The sequence below is a fragment of the Cucumis melo genome, chromosome 5 (assembly GCF_025177605.1).
Source record: "Cucumis melo cultivar AY chromosome 5, USDA_Cmelo_AY_1.0, whole genome shotgun sequence".
NCBI classification, from domain to species: Eukaryota; Viridiplantae; Streptophyta; class Magnoliopsida; order Cucurbitales; family Cucurbitaceae; genus Cucumis; species Cucumis melo.
In genome coordinates this window covers 29,208,361-29,230,870 of record NC_066861.1, presented here as the reverse complement: position 1 = coordinate 29,230,870, position 22,510 = coordinate 29,208,361, and the positions used below count along the sequence as shown (strand labels likewise).

At 30.1% G+C, this 22,510-nt stretch overlaps 2 protein-coding genes across 5 annotated transcripts; one reads left to right on the top strand and one right to left on the bottom strand.

Moving 5' to 3' along the window:
- The first annotated feature begins 4,520 nt into the window (after positions 1–4,520).
- Positions 4,521–7,779, top strand: LOC103497465 (cytochrome P450 734A1). The gene is made up of 5 exons (XM_008459671.3): positions 4,521–4,867; positions 5,097–5,320; positions 5,802–6,052; positions 6,170–6,533; positions 6,825–7,779. Exons 1-5 carry the CDS (start codon positions 4,603–4,605, stop codon positions 7,281–7,283), a joined length of 1,563 nt encoding a protein of 520 aa, XP_008457893.1. The 5' UTR covers positions 4,521–4,602; the 3' UTR covers positions 7,284–7,779.
- Positions 7,780–16,967: 9,188 nt separating this feature from the next.
- On the bottom strand, positions 16,968–20,725 carry LOC103497445 (uncharacterized). Of its 4 annotated transcripts, XR_007821027.1 has the most exons (5): positions 20,385–20,564; positions 18,974–19,413; positions 17,752–18,549; positions 17,261–17,388; positions 16,968–17,161 (listed from the first exon to the last, which is right to left on the bottom strand). XR_007821027.1 is itself a non-coding variant. In XM_051084844.1 (4 exons), exons 2-3 carry the CDS (start codon positions 19,373–19,375, stop codon positions 17,779–17,781), a joined length of 1,173 nt encoding a protein of 390 aa, XP_050940801.1. In that variant the 5' UTR covers positions 19,376–19,413; positions 20,385–20,564; the 3' UTR covers positions 16,968–17,388; positions 17,752–17,778. The 4 variants fall into 4 exon arrangements, 3 of the variants coding, with proteins under 3 accessions (XP_050940801.1, XP_050940802.1, XP_008457864.1); XM_051084844.1 differs by having other exon boundaries at positions 16,968–17,388; XM_051084845.1 differs by having other exon boundaries at positions 16,968–17,388; positions 17,776–18,549.
- Between the last annotated feature and the right edge of the window lie 1,785 nt (positions 20,726–22,510).

The window sequence follows — 22,510 nt, the reverse complement described above, 5'->3', positions numbered from 1 at the left end:
CAAGATGTTTTGGTATTATTAGGACAAGATTAGGGATAGATGCCTTTGTGTGGGTACCCCAATGTTGGGTCAACTACATAGCATATTTCCCCACCTAAGCCACACAAACAAACCCTAAAAATAGACAGCCTTGTTCCCATGTGCTCTAATTTAAGAGCAACATTCCAAAACGACAACCTCCTTTGTGCCTTTCTCTTTCTCTTTCTCTCTTAAAACAATTTTACATTTGAAAATTAAAAAAGAAAAAAAAAAAGGCACAAAGGTTGGAACCCAATTTCAATTACCTTTACACATTGTGTTCCCCTTTTCACCTTCTCCAACCAAAATTATATATAAAAGCATATCACTATGTTTTAGTTTTTCCTTTTAGCCCTCCCATTTTGATCAAATTATTATTAGAATTAGTCTTCTCGATTTATAAAACGCCCTTATAAGTTTTTTTGTAATAGAAAGTATTTATGGATCGATCAGGACGTTTTATCTTGTAAGTTTGACCTTAATTTTTTTTTTCCTACGTGTCGTTGTAGTTTAAAGTTAAGGATAAAAGTAGTACTCCTAAGTTTTTGTCATTTGTTATTAAAAAACTCTCACGTTCTTTTAAAAATTGCAAACATTTACTACTGACTTTTTATAAATGTTTCAGAACTTTTCCTTTGATGTAGACATTCGTTCGATTATTTTGAGGAGAAATTGAACTTTTGATCTTGGTAATGATTTAAACAAAGATCGAGATTTGAAGACGACCAAACTATTTTCCAAGTGGACATACATTTCCACAATTTTCTAATTAGAAAAAGTTAACAAATTTCCACAAATTTTAATATCCCTTTAGCAATGCATTTTTATACAAATGAAAAACTTATTTGGAATATTTTTGATATATTGATAACCCAAATAAAATTTAGACCTAAAACAAAACTTCATTCTAATAAATGGTTTGGAGCCTAAAAAACCATTAATGTTTTCATCAAAAGAAAATCTCTACATATACATGTCCAATGATTTTTGAATCATTTAATCATAATTATATGTATGTGTGTGTGTGTGTGTATATATAATTGAGATTTTTTTTTATATTATGAAAGAAAGATTTGGGCCAAATTATAATATTAAATTACTTGAATGTATATATAGAAAGAAAAAAAAAAGTGGGGTTTTGAAAATCAATGAGCTAATCATTTATACATATAAACATGAACAAAATTATAATGTGGGAAAGTTCGAATTTATTTCTTCTCAATCATTCCCTAGATAAACATACAAATACAATCACAAAGAGGTTTCTAATTTGTTCTTTATTGACTATTTAGAATTTTCTGAATTAGAACACAAATTAAGACCAAATTGTCATTCAATTCAATGTGAAACTTCATTCCTTTTCTTGAAAATTCCTTAAACCAATAGAATATTTGAAACTTTAGCTATTCTTTTTCTTTTCTTTTTTTTTTGAAGTTCAAACAGTCCCCTTTTGACTTCATGGTTGAGAATATATGTTATAAAAAATTAAGTTATTGGGTAAATCGTTACCATTGATCGAACAAAATCCTAACTCTTTGTTAAATCAAGTTAAATATTTACTGTTAGGGCATAAAAATTGATCACAATGATTTTTTTCTAATGTTATAAAGATGCATATTTTATATAATTTATTTTTTAAAAGTTAGTAAATAAAATCTTTTTGACTTGGAAATGTATGGCTTGAAAAAGGCTAACCAAAAAGTTGTATGTGAATGTGAATCTTTTTTTATCTTCCCTAAAAGGGAAAATAAGGAAAGGTGAATCTTTTATCCATTAAAAGAATAACCTAAATAAAATTAAAAAAAACCACACATTTTAATATTCTCTCTTCTTAGATTTGGATCAAATATTGGAAAATCACATATCTAACCCTAACTTAAGAAATTGTGTTTACGAGAAAATTCTAAATTTAAAAAGAAAAAAGAAAAGAGAAAAGGAAAAAATAGTTTTTAGTTCGTAGGTTTATAAGAATAGATTCATTTGGTCCCGAGTTTTCAAAGTGCATTTTTTTTAGTCTCGAGTTTTTAAAAATAGGTTTAAAAAGTCCCTCAAATAACTTTATACTTTTATTTTCAATAATTATATGACTTAGAAGAATAACTTCTACAAATAATATCTTCTAGAAAAATATTTTCAAACATAAAATACTCTTAAAGATCTTATAAACCCATTTTATAAAACTCAAGAACTAAAGGAGTACATTTTGAAAACTCGAGAACCAAATGAGTCTATTATTATAAACTTGAGACTAAAAATGTCTATTTTCAAAACTAAGAGACCAAAAAACACATATTCATCAAAATTTAAAGACTATAAAAAGATAGTTTGCCAAAAAAAATTATCTATTAACTAGATTCTACCACTCCACAAAAATTCAAATATTTAATCCTTATATATATATATACACACACACACACACAAACAAACACCTTTATATTTAAAAAATAATAAAATAAAAAAAAAGTTTAACAAAATGGATGTACTGTTAATTTATAATTAAGACAAATAATGGATGGATGTACAACAACATTAACAAGAGATTAGACTTTAAATTTGTTAATCCAATAAATAAACAAAATATTAACTGTTAATTGGTCATATCCAACAATCTCTTCCCCTACAAGGACACTACTCTCTCTCTCTCTCTCTCTCTCTCTCTCTCTCAAATTCATTAAAGTCAATTGAGAAATCAAATAATTAATACTCCCCATTTATCATTGCAATTCCCATATTAAATTTGTTCATAATATCCTTGTTTTATGGTCCAAAATTTCATTATTATTATTATTATTATTATTATTATTATTATTAACTAATCAATTAAATTAAAACAACATGAAGAAGATCCCAATTAGGTATGTGAATCAATATGCACAACTCATGCTTCTCTGTCAACTCCCAATCATTTTTTGAAAAAAAAATAAGAGAGAAAATTAAAACAAAAAGAAAAAAAAAAAGAAAGAAAGAAACTTTGAGAGTTAAAATCCATTAAAATTAATTCTAATTACATATTTATTTATATTTTCCCCTTGGGAAGTTAAAATAATTAATTGCATTTATTCTACAACAAAGTACCATAATACAAAAATGGGGCACGTTTTTTAATTAGAATGTCCTATCTTAATATAATATATACTTTGATTAACTTATAAATATACATATATAGAGAGAGAGAGAAGAGAGAGAGTTAGAGATTAATATTTGTATACATTATTAAATTGATGATGTTGTGTTATTAATAACTTTGTACGTTTGACCTGAGTTGGATCCACATCAAGAGAAGGATATATTTATTGTGGGTTGGACAAAAAAATTAATCACTAAATATTTATATCAATTACTAATTTTTAAATTAAATTTTTTTAAAAAAATGGGTTTGGAGTAGAGAGTAATATCTGGGAAATTCTTTTTTTTTTTCTTATAATATAAGAGAGAATTTTGTCTTTAATATGATATTATTTAATTTTATTGGATGATGAATTATTATTTATTTTTAACTTAATTTACTCTTCTTTTTGTATTTTAACAAAAAGATAATTACTAAATGCAATATAACATTCCTTTTAGGCTCACTGTTTTAGTAAGCATTTTATTTTATTTTTTTAAATACACTATAATAATTTTATTTTTAAAAAAATTTGTAATTTAACCTCCCATTTTTAACCATCCTTTTGTTTGAAATCAAAATTTGAATTTTATTCTAATTTTGTAAATATATATTTTTTTTTTTGCAACATGAAAGGAAATTGGTAGATCTAGTGACTATAGAGACTTATTAAATATAAAATAGAAAAATGGATATAAATAATTAAAAAAATATTATTCATAAAATATAACAAAATTTCATATTCTATTGGTGATAGAGACTGATGTACACTTATCTATTAATTTAAATTTAAAAATTATACATTTAATTTTGAAACTCAATACTTATTCTATAAAAACATACATTATTCTATGCATTATCTTACCATTATACAATTTTTTTTTTTAAAAAAATGACATATAAAATAATACATTGTTTTAAGGAGAAGATAAGCTCTATTAGGCTCCAATTTAAGAATATATCTCTGGATCCATCAACTTTTCTTTCAGTTACTTCACCAACGTAAAACTCCATGAAACTTGTACAAGAATTAAAATATAAACCAACAAGTGATAAAAATATTTAAACCTTAAAACTCATACAAATTGTTACAGTTTCTACTTTAAGCATTCGATTTTACTGGTTGTATAAATTTGAGAGTACCATTCTACTAATTTTGAAATCCACTTAGAATTTTATTTTCTTTCGAAAAGTTAAGGAGGAAAATAGTTTTAGAAAAATGGAAGATTTATAGTGACCCCCCTCTTCCTATTGTTGGTTGACCCTTAGCATTCCAATGGCGGCCCCTACGCCGCTGGCCTTGCCTTTCCCTTAAAAAAAAAAAAAAGGAAAAAGAAAAGAAATTCTCCCTCATCTTTCATTTTATAGTATTTAAATCCTCAACTCACAGAGCTACTCCTTACTTCTTCTACTGCCTAAACCCCAAAACCATTATAAACAAACATACACACAACACCAAATTTTCATTTTGCACAATTATGGTGGTCGGTTGGATTTTCTGTTGGTTTTTGTTCGTGCTGCTTCTAAGGGCGGTGGTGGTTCTCTGGTGGCGGCCGAGAAGAATCGAACAACATTTCTTCCGACAAGGAATTCGTGGCCCTCCCTATCGTTTCTTCATTGGAAATGTTAAGGAACTCGTCGGGATGATGATCAAAGCTTCTTCCGATCATTCTTTTCCTAATTCTTCTCATAATATTCTCCCTCGTGTTCTTCCTTTTTACCATCATTGGAAGAAAATTTATGGTATGTATTTTAATTTCTCCCTCTTCTCTCTTCTCTCTTCTCCTCCCTACAAAAAAAGCTGTTCTGATCTTCCTTTTGTAAAATTTGTTGTATATAATGACTATTTGACGAGCTAGATTGTTGTTTTGAGTTAGAATGCATCGTCTTTTTCTTTTAATTTATTGATATGGATAGGGAAAATCTAGAAAGTTAGTAATTGGTTTTGTTCGTGTATTATTGTGAAAAAAAGGGTCAAAATTTCTAGTGTGGTTTGGACCGACGGTGAGATTGGCAGTGTCTGATCCAGATTTGATAAGAGAAATATTCACATCGAAATCAGAATTTTGTGAGAAAAATGAACCACACCCACTTGTTAAACAGCTAGAAGGTGATGGACTTCTTAGCCTCAAAGGCCAAAAATGGGCTCTTCATCGCAAGATCATCTCTCCTTCCTTTCACATGGACAATCTCAAAGTAAATAAAACCTTCTTTCTTTTATTCTTCTCTTTCTCTTTCTCTTTCTCTCTCTTATTCATTTTTCTCAAATGGGTTTTAAAAAATGATTTTATTTTCTTATGGAATTCCTTTATTTTCAAATGGGGTCTCAAAAAAATCACTTTTTTTTCTTTTGGGGTTTCATTTTTTCAGTTGGGGGTTCAAAAAAAATCAATTATTTCTTATGGGTTTTCCCTTTTTTCTAATGGGTTTTAAGGAAATAGCTTTTTTTTTTTTTTTAAATGGGGTTTAAAAAAAAACTCAATTTTTTTACAATGGGGTTTTAAAAAAATCATTTTTAAAAAAATGGAGTTCCATAGAATTCAATTTTTTCTTATGGGTTTTCAATTTCGGATACAAAAAAGTTCTTTTTTTTTCTTTTTTCTTTTTTTCTTCAAATGGGGTTTCAAAGAAGACGGTTTGTTTTCTTATGGATTTTTCTATTGGTTGTTTGGATTAGTTGTTGATTCCAGTGATGGCAAAAAGTGTTGTGGACATGCTGGAGAAATGGTCAGCATTAATGACGTCAGCAGATTCCGATGAGGTGGAAATTGAAGTATCCGAATGGTTCCAAACCCTAACCGAAGATGTCATCACTAGAACAGCATTTGGCTCAAGCTATGAAGATGGAAAAGCCATTTTTCGGTTACAAGCCCAACAAATGGTCCTTGCTTCTCAAGCCTTTGAAAAAGTTTTCATCCCGGGTTATCGGTACTACTACGACTACTATTACTGCTTATTCGATCCGTCAACAATGTCATCCTTTAGAATTCAAGAATGTTTTACACTAACTAATGTTAATTTTATCGAATTTTGATGAATGATTAGATTCTTACCTACGAGAACGAACGTGAATTCGTGGAAATTGGGTAGAAAAATAAGGAAATCGTTGATGAAATTGATCGACCGACGACGAGAGAATTCGATTGAGACGAGCTCAAAGGATTTGCTAGGGTTAATGATTAGGGCATCAAAGTCATCTCCATCATCAACCATCACTGTTAATGACATTGTTGAAGAGTGCAAAGGGTTTTTCTTTGCTGGCAAACAGACCACATCCAATTTGCTGACGTGGACAATGATCCTCATGGCAATGCACCCACAATGGCAGGTACAGGCACGTGATGAAGTACTAAGGGAGTGTGGGGCACGTGACATACCCTCCAAAGATGATGTTACAAAGCTCAAAATGGTATGCTTTTATTTATACACATCTATTCAAAATTATAGGACAAAACATTATGTCTCTATCTATTAGACCCCTCTTTGTTTCCTCACAAAAACCAATTTCTTTCCCCTTTATTTTTTTTTTCCTTTTTTACTTTCTATCTCCCTCCCTTTTTTTCCCCTAGCAAAATATAGTGGGAGGGGTTTTCTTCTCTTTCTTTGTTGTCCTTTTTGTTTTGATTTTATGATCATAAGGGTATTTTAGTAAATTACATTTTGTGTGGCTTATTCTATGTTTGTGATGATACGATGACAGTTGAGTATGATCATCAACGAATCGTTACGGTTATATCCACCGACAGTGGCAACTATTCGACAAGCGAAAGTTGATGTGGAGCTTGGTGGTTACATGCTTCCACGTGGCACTGAGTTATTGATACCGATTTTGGCGGTTCATCATGATCAAACGATATGGGGGAATGATGTGAATGAGTTCAATCCAGCACGATTTGCTGAAGGTGTTGCAAAGGCAGCCAATCATCGAGTTGGGTTCATTCCGTTCGGGTTAGGAGCTCGAACCTGTATTGGCCAAAACTTGGCTATATTGCAAGCAAAGTTGGCTCTTGCACTCATACTTCAAAAATTCTCTTTTCGATTGGGACCCTCTTATCAACACTCACCAGCAGTTCAAATGCTACTTTATCCACGACATGGTGCACCTATTATCTTCAAGAAATTATCCACTCCATTAGTTCATGAAGATCAACAGTCATGATCATGCCATGTCAAGAAAATACCATATATCCTACCTAGTGTGAAATGTCCAAACTACCCATAAACCCTCCACAATATATTTTGCAACAAATGCATCATCCCAAACTAACCTCATGCAAAACTTCAAAAGAACGAAGAAAAGATTTGCCCTAACCTTCTTCATTGTTATTCTATGGATTTTACCCAACCACTCCCTTTTTTCCTCCTCTATTGGCATGTAATCTTGTGTTTTGAATTAGGAATTTAGAGAGACTAACAACTTAGGGTAAGGCAGATTCCTTGTGTCCCCTTTTCTCTCTCTCTCTTGTGTATGTAATGTATATTTTTTTTCACCCATTTCTACACTTCTTTTTCTTGTATCATCATCATCTTTTTTTCCAACCCTTGGCTTTTTGTTTCTAACTTCTTAATTCTAAATCTTTATTGATTTTAACCTATATATATACCACCTTGTTCACTACTTAAACGAAATATTGATACCAAACTTTTTAACCCTAAAAAGTTAATTCAAAATCGGTCGATCAATTCTAATGTCGATGGTTATTTGTTCATACATTTTCTTGCTATAGTTGAACTAAAAAAAATTTCAAAATTATAAGCCTTTTTGTGTTTGAAACTTTCCCATTTACCAATGCAAAGATGTGGGGTTGCTTATTTTGATGGTTAAGAATTGAATATTAACAAAGAGAGAGGTTTGATCATGATGCATGGGTTCCAGTTAAGATTTGAGAAACCCCATGAAAGAAAGAAAAGAAAAGGTGAGTTTTTTAAAAAGCAATGGAATTGTTCATGATTGGCTCTTACTTTGGGCAACCACAAGAGCACTCTTTCATGATCCACAAATGAAGGTGTAAGCTCTAATTTCAATGTCCTTCACCAATAAGGATTAAAGAAATAAAAAAGAAAAGTACTTTGGGAAATGGGTATGATCTTTTCTTCCCTCCAAAATCTACTTTCTAAAATCACATCCTTGTGTTTGGAATTTTTCTTAGCAAAAAATTTTACAATCTCCAATGATAATAGCACAGTGCCCCATTGATTATATATATTTATATATATATTATAAAAGCACTTTACTTTCTTGTGGTTTTGTACTTTTTGTCACCAAATCAAGAGGCATTGCTGGTGTGCATATTACAACTCATTTTCTTTCTCACTTGTTTCAAAAAAAAATTTATAAAAAAAAACACCCTTTTTCTCTTTTAGAAGGAAACAAAAGACATTTCATAGCAGCTTATAGAAGTATAAGGTTAAATATTGTATTACTTTTTTCAACTATATGTCACTTTTAGCTTTAAAAAAGAATAACTTCTCGGTTGTTCTTGAAAATAGATTACTAGATATAGTATAACAATAAGTTGAGAATTACAAAGTTGAATTAGAAAAAATAATTAATCCGTATGGATTGTTCTCATGTCTTTGTTAATTAACAAATACGCGTGTTGATTTACTTCTTTAAGAAAATTCTAAAAGAAAACAAGCTTTCATGAGAGATATAGAAGAAGATTTCAATAATGGCGAAGGCAATGACTGCAATCAATATGGTCGTAAAAAAATAGGCATGCAAATTAATTAACCTTTTTCTTTTTGAAGTTTTTGTTGCATTCTCTTTTGAGTTTTGGGGATTTATTTTATATATATATATATATATATATATATATATATATATATATATATATATATATATATATATAATAACAATAATAATATAAGAAGTTAGATTTCATAGAAACATCCTTTCCTTTTGTATATTACCTTTTGGGATCTTCTATGCTATCTTGAAGAGAAAAGCTCTAATCTTTAGGTTCTTTTTGATACTCCCCAAATGAAGTGTGCTTAGTGAGGATAAATATCAAATAAAAAAAAAATCTAGACTACAAAGAGAGATTTATATTTCCGCGTTCTTGTAACGATTTAATAGCCAAAACACGGAGTCTTAATTATTATTAGCAAGTTGGGATCTAGAAACAACGTCTTCGAAATCTAAGTTGTATTTGTACTTATATTTTATGTATGTCGTCTAGAGGAATGCAACGTATAAACTCTCTAACTCTACTAACTGTTATTGTCTTCGTTTGTCTACATAGCTAATACACTGTTAGTAAATTACCGTAAATCTTTATTGATTTCATATCAACTATTAATATTTTGTTAATTTAAAGGCTAAGTTTGGTTAAAGGAATCAAAGAGCATGTGAGGTTCTAATAATCAATATAGTAAACCCCCCACCTTGTGGCCTTAATTATTTTCATTCCCTCTAAGCCATATTCATATTATTCTCTCTTTTTAGAAAGATTATTCTTCCTTATCATATCACTATACTGATTTTGAAATTTGTGCTAAAAGAGAAACAAAAACCATTATTATCACATGGCAAGTGATTTGGATAATAATTCATACATACACACTTTCATATATTTAATTTCTTTCCCCCCTTCACTTCTTAAATATTTATGGATATGATATATATATATATATATTATGATGATGATGATGATCAAGTAATTAATATCATTTTCATTTCATGTCTTTATAACCTTATAATAAAGACTTTAATTAATTAATTAATTAATTAATTAATAAAATGTGATGTACTTTGATTTTTTTAATTAATTATTACAAAGGCTTCTCCCTCACTCATGGGTTTGTCTCAATTGGCATGCTTTCACATTAATATCAAAGCCTTTGTCTCCTCCTTCTTCACTACATGACAAAATCAACATTCTAATATTCCATATTTTATTGGCTAATTTACCATTTTTTTTAAAAAAATATAATTTTAATTTTTGTTTTAAATTTTTAAATTTTTAAATTTTTAAATTTTTAAATTTTTACACTTGAAATCAAAGGAAATGAGCTGGTTTTATGCCTAGCTGGCCTTGATTAGAGAAAGACAGCTCTATTTACTTGGAAATTAATGCAAATCTCACTCATTATTAAACAATATCAAAATTTAATGGCAACACCTAATTCAATTTCACCTTCTAAATTATAAAGGGTTAAAATAGAATAAGAGTTATTATTTAGGGACATTTTAACAAAATTTCATAAATTAAACTAAAATGTTTATAAAATATAGTAAAATTTTAGATTCTATATTGATGGTAGATTATGATAAATTTCAATTATCGTCAATGATAGAAGCATATATATATATATATATATATATATATATATATATATCAATGTCTGTCAATATCTATTATTGATAGAATGTGAAATTTTGTTATGTTTTGTAAACATTTTATTAAATTTGTTGTTTTTGACAATTTTCTTATCATTTATTCGATTTTCGCAAAAGTTAACTTTTTAGAGACAAAATTTAAAATTTATTGAAAGTATAAAGATTAAAATTGAACTAAAAGTTCAAAGAATGACGATTAAAAGGAAAATTATTCTAATGACAAAATTTACCAAAATATCACAATATTCTATTTGTGATAGATCATAATAGACTACTACTTGTGTATCTTGGTCTATCGCAGTCTATATTCATAGATAGACTATGATATTCTGCTATATTTTGTAAATATTTTGGTTCGCTTTATTATATACATATATATATATATATTTTGAAATTTGTGTTTGTCTGAGAGCTCAAAATTCTTTGTCTTTGCTCATGAAAAGAGAGAAAAGAATAAGCCTTTATGAGTATTTAGAGTTGTTTGTTTTAATATGAAGACATTGGTTCATGGGATTTAAGTTTGTTTCATATGCAAACATAGCTTCATGGGATTGTTACTTAGTTTCTTATTAATTCCTACAATTCCAAAAACACAACCATCTCATTTATGAAACTTGTGCATTAATTGTCAAAAGATTTAACAAATAGTGATTCATTCTATATGATCGCGGTTATGTCCATATTAACAACTTTGATATTCTTTTTTCTTACGGTATGTTTTGGGTCGATAAATTATGTTTTTTGCCTCGACGTTGTTAATAATACAAACTTTATGTTAAGGCTGATTTATATTATTATTTTCTAAGAGTTATTAAATTTACTCTTTCACTTTTATTTGTTAAGATTTCAAAATTACAAATTGAAGTAGAAACCCTTAAATACGTTACGACGAAAATTTATGTGACCTAAATTGGTGGGTCAATAACAACCCTAGAACGTAAATTGATACTCGAACATCATCACCGAACCAATATTCCAAGTCACCAACAAACTTGGCTCAATTTCATCCAACAATGATTTATATTTTTTGAAACAATTTTCAATAAGCAATAGAAGTATTTTTTAAAAAAAATAACAAAATTAAGGAGTATATATATATATATATATATATATAATCTTGTCTCTAATTTTTCTTCTTAGAGTTGTTAGCACACCAAAATGTTGCTCTTTAATACATTTCAAGAGAGAGGACAATCATATATTTAAGAACATCACAAACAATGATTTAATTTCACTCAATAATATAAATCACTTGATTAGGAACAATTTAATTAAAAACATCATTTTCATTAATAAATCATTGAAATTAAGATCTCATCATACATTATTATTATTACACAACTGGATGATCAAAATGACCTCTAATAATAATTACTTTTTTGCATGAAAATAGACACTCACAATTTAATTTATTAAGAAATCTAAAATACTAATCATCTTTTAATATAATACATCACTTGATTTAAAATGATTGATAAAAATGTCATTTTCCATTAGCAAACCCACCTAAATTAAATTAAATTAAATTAAATTAAAGAACATATTAGATATAAAAAGACAATTAATATTTTTAGACAATAATTTTCCTTCCAATTAAAATGTCACTTTCCATAATAAATTATTAAAACAAGATAGAATACAATATAGGTTGTACCAAATTGACCCTCCTATTATCATGAAACTTACATTTAAGTAATCATTTTATATACATTTCTTGATCGTACATCGTTTTGAATCACCATTTGATTTTTATTACAAATTTACGGTTTAAATTTATAACCGTTCGTTTATTAATGTTAATTTTTGACCTTTATCGTGAAATTTTTAGCTAATTAATTCAAAATATACTTTAAGGATTTGAGAAACTTTATTAGTAATGGGAAAACTACTATAATTAAGTTTAATAGACATTTCAAGATTTAGGGACTAAATAAAAATTATATTTAAAATGTAGGGACTAAAAAGATATATTTTCCTCTTTTTGCAAAACAAGATCTAAGCCCATAAATTGAAACATCATTTTCCACAACAAATCCTTAAATTAAGATAATTGTACCACACAAGATCCTCTCATATTTATTGGCCATCAAAACAATCATCTTCTCACAACAAATCAATTAATATTAGATCAACAATTAAAATGTCAATTTTCATAACAAATCACTATTCAAATTAGGATTATATTACAATTTAATTAATTAGCTGTACTAATGACCCATTAACATTATCATTATTATTATTATTTTCACAAACCAATATATCATTCCATTTAATACCCATCAATATCTATAGTAACTCACTTAAACAATATACTTTCCTTTTCGTCCTTGTAAATTCATACCAAGGCTAATACAATTAAATGTTTTTCAAAAAAGTTAGCTGAACTAACAACACGATCATTATGAAGTTTATTATAAATATAGACAAAAAAATGAAACCTAAAGTACATGAACTAAAATGATATTTCAAATTTTTTTTTTGTTAAAAATATCATTTTAATCCCTACCGTTTGAAATTTATTCCATTTTAATCCATATATTTTGAATTCGCAGTCTAGTAAATCCCGAATTTAGTCTCTTGGAGTTAGATTTTACCGAAATTAGTCAAATAACAATAAAAATTTCAAACAAACAAAAAAAATACAATATGTGAATACCTTTTCAAAATGTATAGTGAAGATCAACGATAAACTAAAAGTAAGGACTAAATTTATCATATATTGAAAGTACAACGAATATAATTCAACAAACTTCAACGATATTCAAACATTTTTCAAGAACAAATCACTGAATTCAAGATCTTACAAAACAAAAAAAGGTGGTGGTGATAAATTAGCATAAACAAAATCAGTGAAATGAAGATGAATATAGAATTGAAAATAGAAGAGAAGCACTTTTGTGTTGTGTGTAAAGTTGTGGTGAGGAGGCAAAACCACATGGGAATAGCAATGATGAAGAAGTGCAAACGAGACAATAAGAGAGGATTTCGTGGAGCCACATAAATGCACTGCTCATTCCTCCATTGCCAAAACTTTGAGCTTTGTTTGTTAATTGGATGACAGTTCCACCTGCATAACCCTACAGCTAAGCTTTTTGGCAAATACCCTCCCATTCCCCTGTTTCTAAACAGAAACTCGTTTTTCAACTACAATCATTTCTTCTCTTTTCCATTCTCATGAAAAGATGTGGTTTTAACTATAACTTACCAAACTCCCATGTGCCAATCATTATTCCTACTCATTTTTCACTCGTTACTCCCTCAAACTTTCATCAATACATACATTCTAAATGTTACAGTTCACATACCAATCAGAGAAAAAGGAGACTTTTACTTACGTTTCCTTCGTGTATTACACTCCGCATTCAAGAGTCAAAATATCCTTGTTTATCTTGAACTGCTTCTAAGAGTGAAGATTATACTCATGAACCATGAGTCCTTTCAACATGCTTTATCTTTACTTAGATGCTTCCTAAGAAAATTACCATCAAATCACCCAACATAAGATTATTCTAAACTGAGCGCACACTTAACTTTGGAGTTTTCATTATTGAGACATTGAAAAGGAAGGTATACCTTGTTGATATAGATTGCAACTTTTAATTCTTTCTTAACCACACTTTCATAATTTTAAGATTTCTCTCGTTCGAATGTGATATATAGATTCATTCATGTACCATTTCTAGATTCGGGTGTTACATTTATCCAAGTCGAAATAAAACAGCAAGAACTTTAGATCGTCGTCAAACACCACATGAGAGTGCAGTGCAAAAGACTGCGGAAAGTTATTGAATCTGTTGAAGTGAGTAAAATAGATCAATCTGTTTACTCTTCTTTAGTAATGGAAGTAACTTATTGGGGAGAGGGGTTAAAGAATATACAAACAAAACTCTCCAGCAATGGGATTTATTGAACCATTAATGGAGGAAGCATTTATCATTGAGGTTGAAGAGCCTTTACACTAAAAAGCTGTTTTTGAAGGAGAGGACATCAGTAATTAAACAGCAAAAGCTTGAGTTCAAAAGTACGACTTTCTTATAGTGGCATAATAGACTTGGTTGTAAGATAATACTGTTACAAACAATGCATTGATTAGATTAGACTAGACCTGCTGACCCAACAAAACTTAGTGGGGTTATTACTATCTTGTTGGATGGTTAGGCATTGTGGTTCTTCATATTCAATATCTAAATGTCACCTACTTCAAACATTAAATGTTTCATAAATCTTTTATACCATCAAAATGTTTTCAATAGGTTTAGGATATTGTTTTGATCTTTTCTTTTTTATGTCTAAACTACCCATTTAGTTATTGTCCTTGAATTTACTCCAGGTTATTGAAATATGGGATATAATATAAAACTTTCATATGACATATATGGATTCTCACTTCTATGAAAAGGATTAAAGGTAATGTTTAATGGTAAGGATTAAAAGTAGCACCAAAAGTTAAAAGGATAAAATAGAAGAGAGACAACATATATAGAGCAAAATCAAATTTTAAATATTCAGAAAATGAAACCATATTTCAACTTACTTCTGAGTACTTCATTCCAAACAAACAGATCATATGGAAACTCCAGAAGTTTTTTGAGTTCAAACAATAAACCAGATAAGTGTAACTTGCATGACTTTACCTCAACCAGAATTTATCTAATAATTACTCGACAAACTGTATCAGATCAATTCAGTACATAAATAGCAAGAAAAACAGGAAGCTCTGCCCCATCTGTACCAATCAATGCCAAAATACCCTGTTTGTTTTTTGTTTTCATGAAGGCAAATTTTGAAACAAAGCAAAATAATTGAGAAACAAGTGCTCTATTCTTGTACTATGCCTAACAAAAACAGCAAACAGCTACTACAATGCTCTTCCTAAAAGAATAGCCATGGAGTAAAATCTAGTCAAGATTCTGAATCTTCCTTGCTAAGGTCTTACTTCAACTCAAGTAAAGATGGAACAAGAAAATGGAGAAATGCATGGACATTAAAGCCAAAGGAGAGAGAGAAGAAGAAGAAAGAAAGAAGAAAAATCATTGTGGTTGATGGCATCTGTAAAGAAGTATAAACAAATTAATGTTATTTGTACTTGCAATTCCCTTCTAAACAGTGGTTCTACTAATTTATTTAAAGTAGCCATGATCTGCACCGACTATTAAAAAGAAAGTAAAACAAATAAACTAATGATGAGATGAGGCTTGTTTGGATTCAAATATTCAACATAAGCATGATAGTTAGAGAGCAATGCTCACTTCTTATGCAACTGCAAGCAATTGAGGAGCATGAGGGGAAATCCACCCACAGCTTTGAGACAACTTCCACGCTGGCTATAACGCCGAGCTGGAACTATACACATCTCTAGTTTGATATGTCTGCAGGATGCACGAAAGAGTACTATCAAGCCTTTTGAAATTAACCTTCATTTTACACTGAAAGTAACATAACATGCAACGGATAAGGAGGAATAAACAGAGTTCATAGATTCTACTTTATGTTACCTAGATCATGTACAATATATGCCAGGTTGTCTTGCCATTATTGAATTCTACACTATACAAATTTACTATAGTGGAAAACTCACTCTCCTGAGTTTCTGACTTTTTAGTCAATATGTTCATCGAAGAAAAACAGATCCAATTATTGTAATTGATAGCTCCATAACTAGTGGTGTACATATAAGAGTGAACATGGATGTGGAGTTGTCTCAAAAAAACCTGAGGATGGCATCATAAAATATGCCTAAACATTGTCAGTTTTCAATCTCCTTTAGCAGATGTTTGTAGAAGATGTATGGCTGAATCATTATGTGTACATATAAACTGATGCTACATCAAGTAGAGCTATAATCCACTGAAAACTGCAGAGTTCATTAAGTAACCACCTGAGTAGTAAGAAGATAGAAGACAAGCATTTCACAAGTTTAACTTATTAGGCACAATCACAATGCCTCGACTTATAATACTGTACATGAGCCCCTTATGTAAACTATTGACAGTTGGCATCGGCAATGTCAAGAGAGGGTCAGTGAAACAATGTTATCTGCAGAGATCCTAGAAACCTAGCAGATAAAGAGTTTTAATACTTACAAAAGATGTACAGAACCTTGTGTTTTTCTGCCGAAAAAAATCTTCCAAATAGGCAATTTCAAAATAGAACAGCTATAGGGAAATTGAAGTTCCCACTTTCCAGGACCACTAAACTAACAAAAATGTTAATAGTCTAGATTCTAGAGGTGCCGTTCCTTCAGAACAAATTTCCTTAGGGAAACAACTATGCCCTTTTTCTCGGTCAGAACGTTCAATGCTTTTACACTGAAGGAACAGATCTCCTACAATACAATATCCAAATGAAACATCAAGACCTTTCAAATTAAATGCTTCGAGGCTGCCTCTCTCTCTCTCTTTCTTTTCTTTCTTTTTTTTATAGATTTTATCATGACAATCTTCTGGAGACAGAAACAAGCAGCAAGCTTCAATGGATTTTGAAGTATAATACATGAAACAATTGAAAATCACGTCATTGTCTGGTTTCCTGTGAAAATTTGACATATGTAAAAGAATGATATAAAGGTTCCAAGTACAACCTTTCAAGTTTCAACCACTGAGAAATGAGCTTGAACAGCCCCAGACATGAAGATGAGTCGAATCCTCAACAGGGAGAAGGATGTCAGGCTCAAGCATGTCCTAATTGAATTGATGCTATAACCCATATAAAATGAAATCAATGCATCTTCCCAAAAAATGTAGATAAATATTTCATATTGTACATGCAAAGAGAATAGAGAATCTTATTCACACATGTAGAAGTGTGGCACGCAAAAGCCCCCAACTTCAACTCTGGAACAAATGCATCAACAATGTTCTCAAATGAGATTTCTCAGAGTTCCAAGTGGTACACTGATGATAAAGCTATCACAGGATAGACTCTGCAAAAGGTTATGTGAAAAAGGTGAAGAAATGATTCCATCCGAAGTTTATCCAAAACAACTAGCAAAGCTCAGTTACGATACTGTTTTCCTAGAACTATGCCCCAAACATTGTTGAACATGAGCGATATTAAATTGAACATCCACAATAGTATGGATTCATGGACAAAAAGAAGTGCACAACACTTTCAGGAGCTAAGATAATTTCAATTTCATAAAGCTGTTTGTACACTATAAAATTATACCACTAGCTATTATAAAATAAAATAAAAGAGAAAAAAGATCATTCTCATATTGCTTTTTACAATTAGAGGGAGCCATTCACAAGAATCATTATTGTATTCTACAGAAAAATTTTAAAACCTGAAGAGGAGAAGTGCATTTTACTTGTCATCTACTTGAAATGCTTGCAGAAACTAGGTTTTTTATTTCCATCAAATGCTCGTCGTTTGATATATGGAGAGACAGGCGTAGATCAGTAAGCAAAAGTTCTTTTTCCCAACTTAAAGGACCTGAAGCATATAAAGCCTCCATAGTGCATCGATAGGCATGTAACTCTAACCTATGGACTTCAGCTTCCAATGGCTTTTCTCTGGATAGAAGAAAATCGTCTATTCCATATCCCGAAGGACAAAAAGATTCAGCATCACTTGTAGAACCATCTGTATCTTCATTACGCCCAATAGTAACATGACAAGGTAACCCACGGTCGTCACTGTTAGACATGCTGCAACTACCAACTGAGCATGTAGCTCTATCAGCATCATTTAGTTCAACGTTCTCTTCAAATGAATGGTAACCCACACCCATTTGTTTCTTCATATCGCCATTCACTTCACAAATTTTGGCTCCATCCGAAAAAACACCTCCAGATGTTCCCCCAAGCATACCTCTTTGGATAACAAGTGATTTTACATGCTCGTGCAACATGGATGGATTGCCTCCAACCACCTCATGAGACCTTCGCTTTTTCTTCAATATTCTACATTTCAAGCCAGCTCTACCCATTGTTTCAGCTTGAGAATAGTCATTGTTTGGTCCCCTTTTCCAGGTTATTAAATTAGGAACATTTTGGCATTTCTGAACTTGGGAGCTCAGACCATAAAATCTAGTGCTTGCCTTCTCATCTTCCTTGCTATCATCACCATGATTGCCAGACATCTGTATGCAGAAACAACGTTGGAGAAAAAAAACAGTGAGATGACATACCATGAAGGAAACAAAAAAATGTTGCCTTTAATCTCTCTCATAGTCTCATTATAGCCATTAGGGAACCTCAGTCGAACAACATTGATATACATGCTTCCATTTTAGTGAAATTTAAATGAAAGCAAAACTCATCTAAACATAATTCTCAAACCTCAAAAAAGACAAGCTACACTGCATTAAATATTATACAACTTTTTCAAAAACAAAACTTAAGCACTAGCTTAATTCATCAGCAGCAAAGCCAGCAAACTCAAGCTGAAAAGTAAAACTAAGATAGTATATAATTAATTCTAGCCTCTAAAATTTTACACTTCTTAACATCTGATATTTTAACAACCAAAACAGTTATAATTGAAAAGTAATCAATGCTTCCTACCTTGTGCATCAAAACCCATCTGTCATCTTGTGAAGATCTTCTTGCCCGAATGTCGAACTTGCTGACCTTAAACTCACAAGAAGATCCAAGTAACCTGACCACATAGTTGTTCTTCCCCAAAACCTCAGAAACCGTGGCCATTTTCCAAGAACGGTCATTAAATACCTCCACAACATCGCCAGGAATCCAATTCTCTAAAATTTCCTGAGAAGGTGGACAAGGCCTAATTGCTTTACGCGATACCCTCTCCACAACAGTTTGATTACTACCATCCTCAAATTTGTCATATCTAACAGTATAATAGTGACCACTTCCAGACATAATCTCAGCAGAACGCCAGGAACCTGAGGGCACCTCCTTTTTGCTCAACACTTCCACTTTACTGCCTTTCCTGAATCGCATGTTTGATGATATGCGTACCAATTACGAGAGCAAACTATCTGCTTATTTCAAGGAAAAACAGCCAAAAAAAAAGAACAACTTGAGAATCACAATACAAAATGCTGCCTAAATAAGTAGAGGCACCTAACAAACAATATAGAACAACGCTTTCAGTAGGCAATGAATTACTCAAAATGATCAAATGCCACAAAACAGATTTTTAGAATTTCTTTCGTATGGATAATGTATATAGTTGATTAGATCCCATATCAAAACACGAAATAAAGGAAACACTAGGAACGAGAAAGAACAAAATATAAGAGAGTATTTCATATGTAACGAAGCATTAAGAAAATAAAAACAAAACAAACCCCAAGAACGTAAAATTGGAAATTGAAATCTTGAACGTTTGAATAAATATAATTAGCTTAAAGACACAATCGTCTCTCAAATCTGGATTATTTAACGAGAATACAACAACAAAATAAAAACCCATTTGGTATTTTCTTCTTCAATCGCTTGTTCATCAACTAACCAAAACTATCTTCATTACTAACATCGGACCAAACCGACTTCGAATTCGCATTCATAAGATATTGGATTGCTAAGAAAAATGCTGAAACGGAAACGAAAATACAATCACAAAATCTCAAAAGCTCCTTGATTACAAGACGATTAAAACAGAGAGTAGACATTAAAAGATAAACTTGATAGAAGTAAAAGTAGCATAGTTTTAGCTTTCAATTTCGAAATGTCTCTAGTACAACAAGAACAATCAACAAATATATTCAATACCCATTATTTCTCAACGTTTCTTTTGTTTTTCTAAGCAACCAAATAGCAAGTCAGGAATCGAAATTGACCCAAGAAGCAGAAAATTAGAGTTTTGATGAACCAAGAAACAAAAAAGGAAACTGTAAACATTAAGGATCATTGCAAATTTGATCTGGGTTGTAAAAGAAGGAAACAAATTGAACCCAGAAAACGATGAAAAAAATCGAAGAAGCAAAGAGGAAGAGATTTCACTGACCTTGGGATTTGAGAGAAATTTGTCTATCACAAAAATTCTTCACTGCCTTCTGTAATTTGCCTCTGCCTTTCCTTATTATTTTTGTTTATATTTGATATTTAAGTGTGAGGATTGTAATTTTCGGTTGGATTCTACAAAATCCCATTAAACCTTTTCTTAAAAAATTCATCAATAAAATTTCCCAATAAGAAAAAATTTGAGCTTTACGACGAAAAATTATATATATATATATATATATATATATATATATATATCTTTTTAAAAATAAAATTACGGTTTCAAGTCGCCAAGGTCCCAAGAATAGCTTGTTTAGATGAGCTTTCTCATTCTTCTTTCATCGTACGCTTATGTTCCCACACTCAAAAATAATCTTTTTTTTAAGAGATATAATACATAATAGAAAAAAAAAACTAAACTTTTTATTTCTAAACTTTTTTTTACACAATTCAAAATAAATATATATTTCGTCGAATGTCATAAGTCAATTGAGTTGTGAACAAGTTTGTCTAATCGAAATGAGTTAGCAATGTTTAAGTTGATAAAAGGGTAAGATCATGGTCACTCGTAAGAAAGAGCTACTCACCTGTTTGTAGTGTCTTTCAGCCTCAGTCGATGCTTAAGTCATCTTAAGTTTGAAGTTTGATAGAATTCGATATGGTAAAACTTATAGAAATATCTATAAATATAGCAAAATATCACATTCTATCTACGACAGACTATAATACATATATATCTATCATAATATGGATAGACACATAATATTTATCATGATTAATCGTAGATAGATTGTAGTATTTTGAATACTTTGGTTCATTATATTATATTTGAAAGTAGCTCATATGTTCAGTGGATATGTTTAAGACATAAAGTGATTTTTTTCGTTGTTGTAATTAGATAACCTATAAAATGTTGTTGCTCCTCGATATGCTTTCAAACTAATAGGTTTCATGTTATGTCAATTTAAACTTCCTTGATGTGTACATTTGTGGTCTTATAATGCAATTACATTTTTAGATCCAATTACCTTTTTGTTTATATATTCCTAATCTATCCATTGAGCTAGTTGGTTCCTAATTTTGATATCATAGTTATATTTTGATATATCATCTTTTTCCAAGAATTTCATAATCGGACTTCGAACCCATTTCTTATTGTGGGTTCTACTCTAGAAAATGCCTTATTAGAAGATGGTGATGAACACGATGCAAATACATTTGGAGTGGTTTTTAGAATGCTTACAATCACTTTTAGAATTTGTAAGTTTGTAATATAGTTACAGTAACTCGTACCAAAAAACACGTTTAAAGTACAAAACCAAACATTAAACCAAGTTTGAATTGTAAGTACCGTACTGGAAGTAATTTTGAATCCAACAAAAGTTAGTTTAGTAATAAAGAAAATATTTTAGTTATTGAACTATATTTTCTATATTGATGATTGGTTTCTTATTCAACAAACACGAAAAAATTCTTAAAAGAAATTTTCACACGAACTTAGCACGGAGGAAATTGACGTAAAAAGTAATTTAAGTAGGAAACAAAAGAGGGCAATAGAAAGAAACAACAAAGCAATTTCTAAATTTAAAATTAAGTTGTAACAAAAAAAAAGTCTAAAGCTTTTAAAATGGAATAGAGTTAAGTTTGACCAAACTTTATTAGAAGACTAAAAAGGTCAAAGCAACCTTAATTTGAAAATCTAGGTGGCAATGAAGCAAATGAATAATGGATTATTTGACCACAAAACTTGACTTTTTAAATTAGATATATCCAACAAGTTTTATCTATAATTACCATAATAGATTTTGTATTGAGTATGAATTTAACTTTCTACATGAACAAAGAAAGACCAAAAATGTTGGTTGTTTAACCCTAACTTTTAGAATAACAAGGACATACTTTACTTTCATATTTCCCTAAAAAATCTTGCTTGTTGATGGAAGATTTTATTTGAATTCAAAAATAAGGATACACTTCTCTTCTTTTTCTTTTTGGTTTTTCTCTCCGTTCATAACATGTTTTTTTTTTCGATCAACTTTGCTTTCGTTTTCCAAGCCAAATAAAAAGAGTAATAGCATTTTAATCAACTTCCAATGCGGATCTGATTGGAACAAACAATTTTTGAACTGC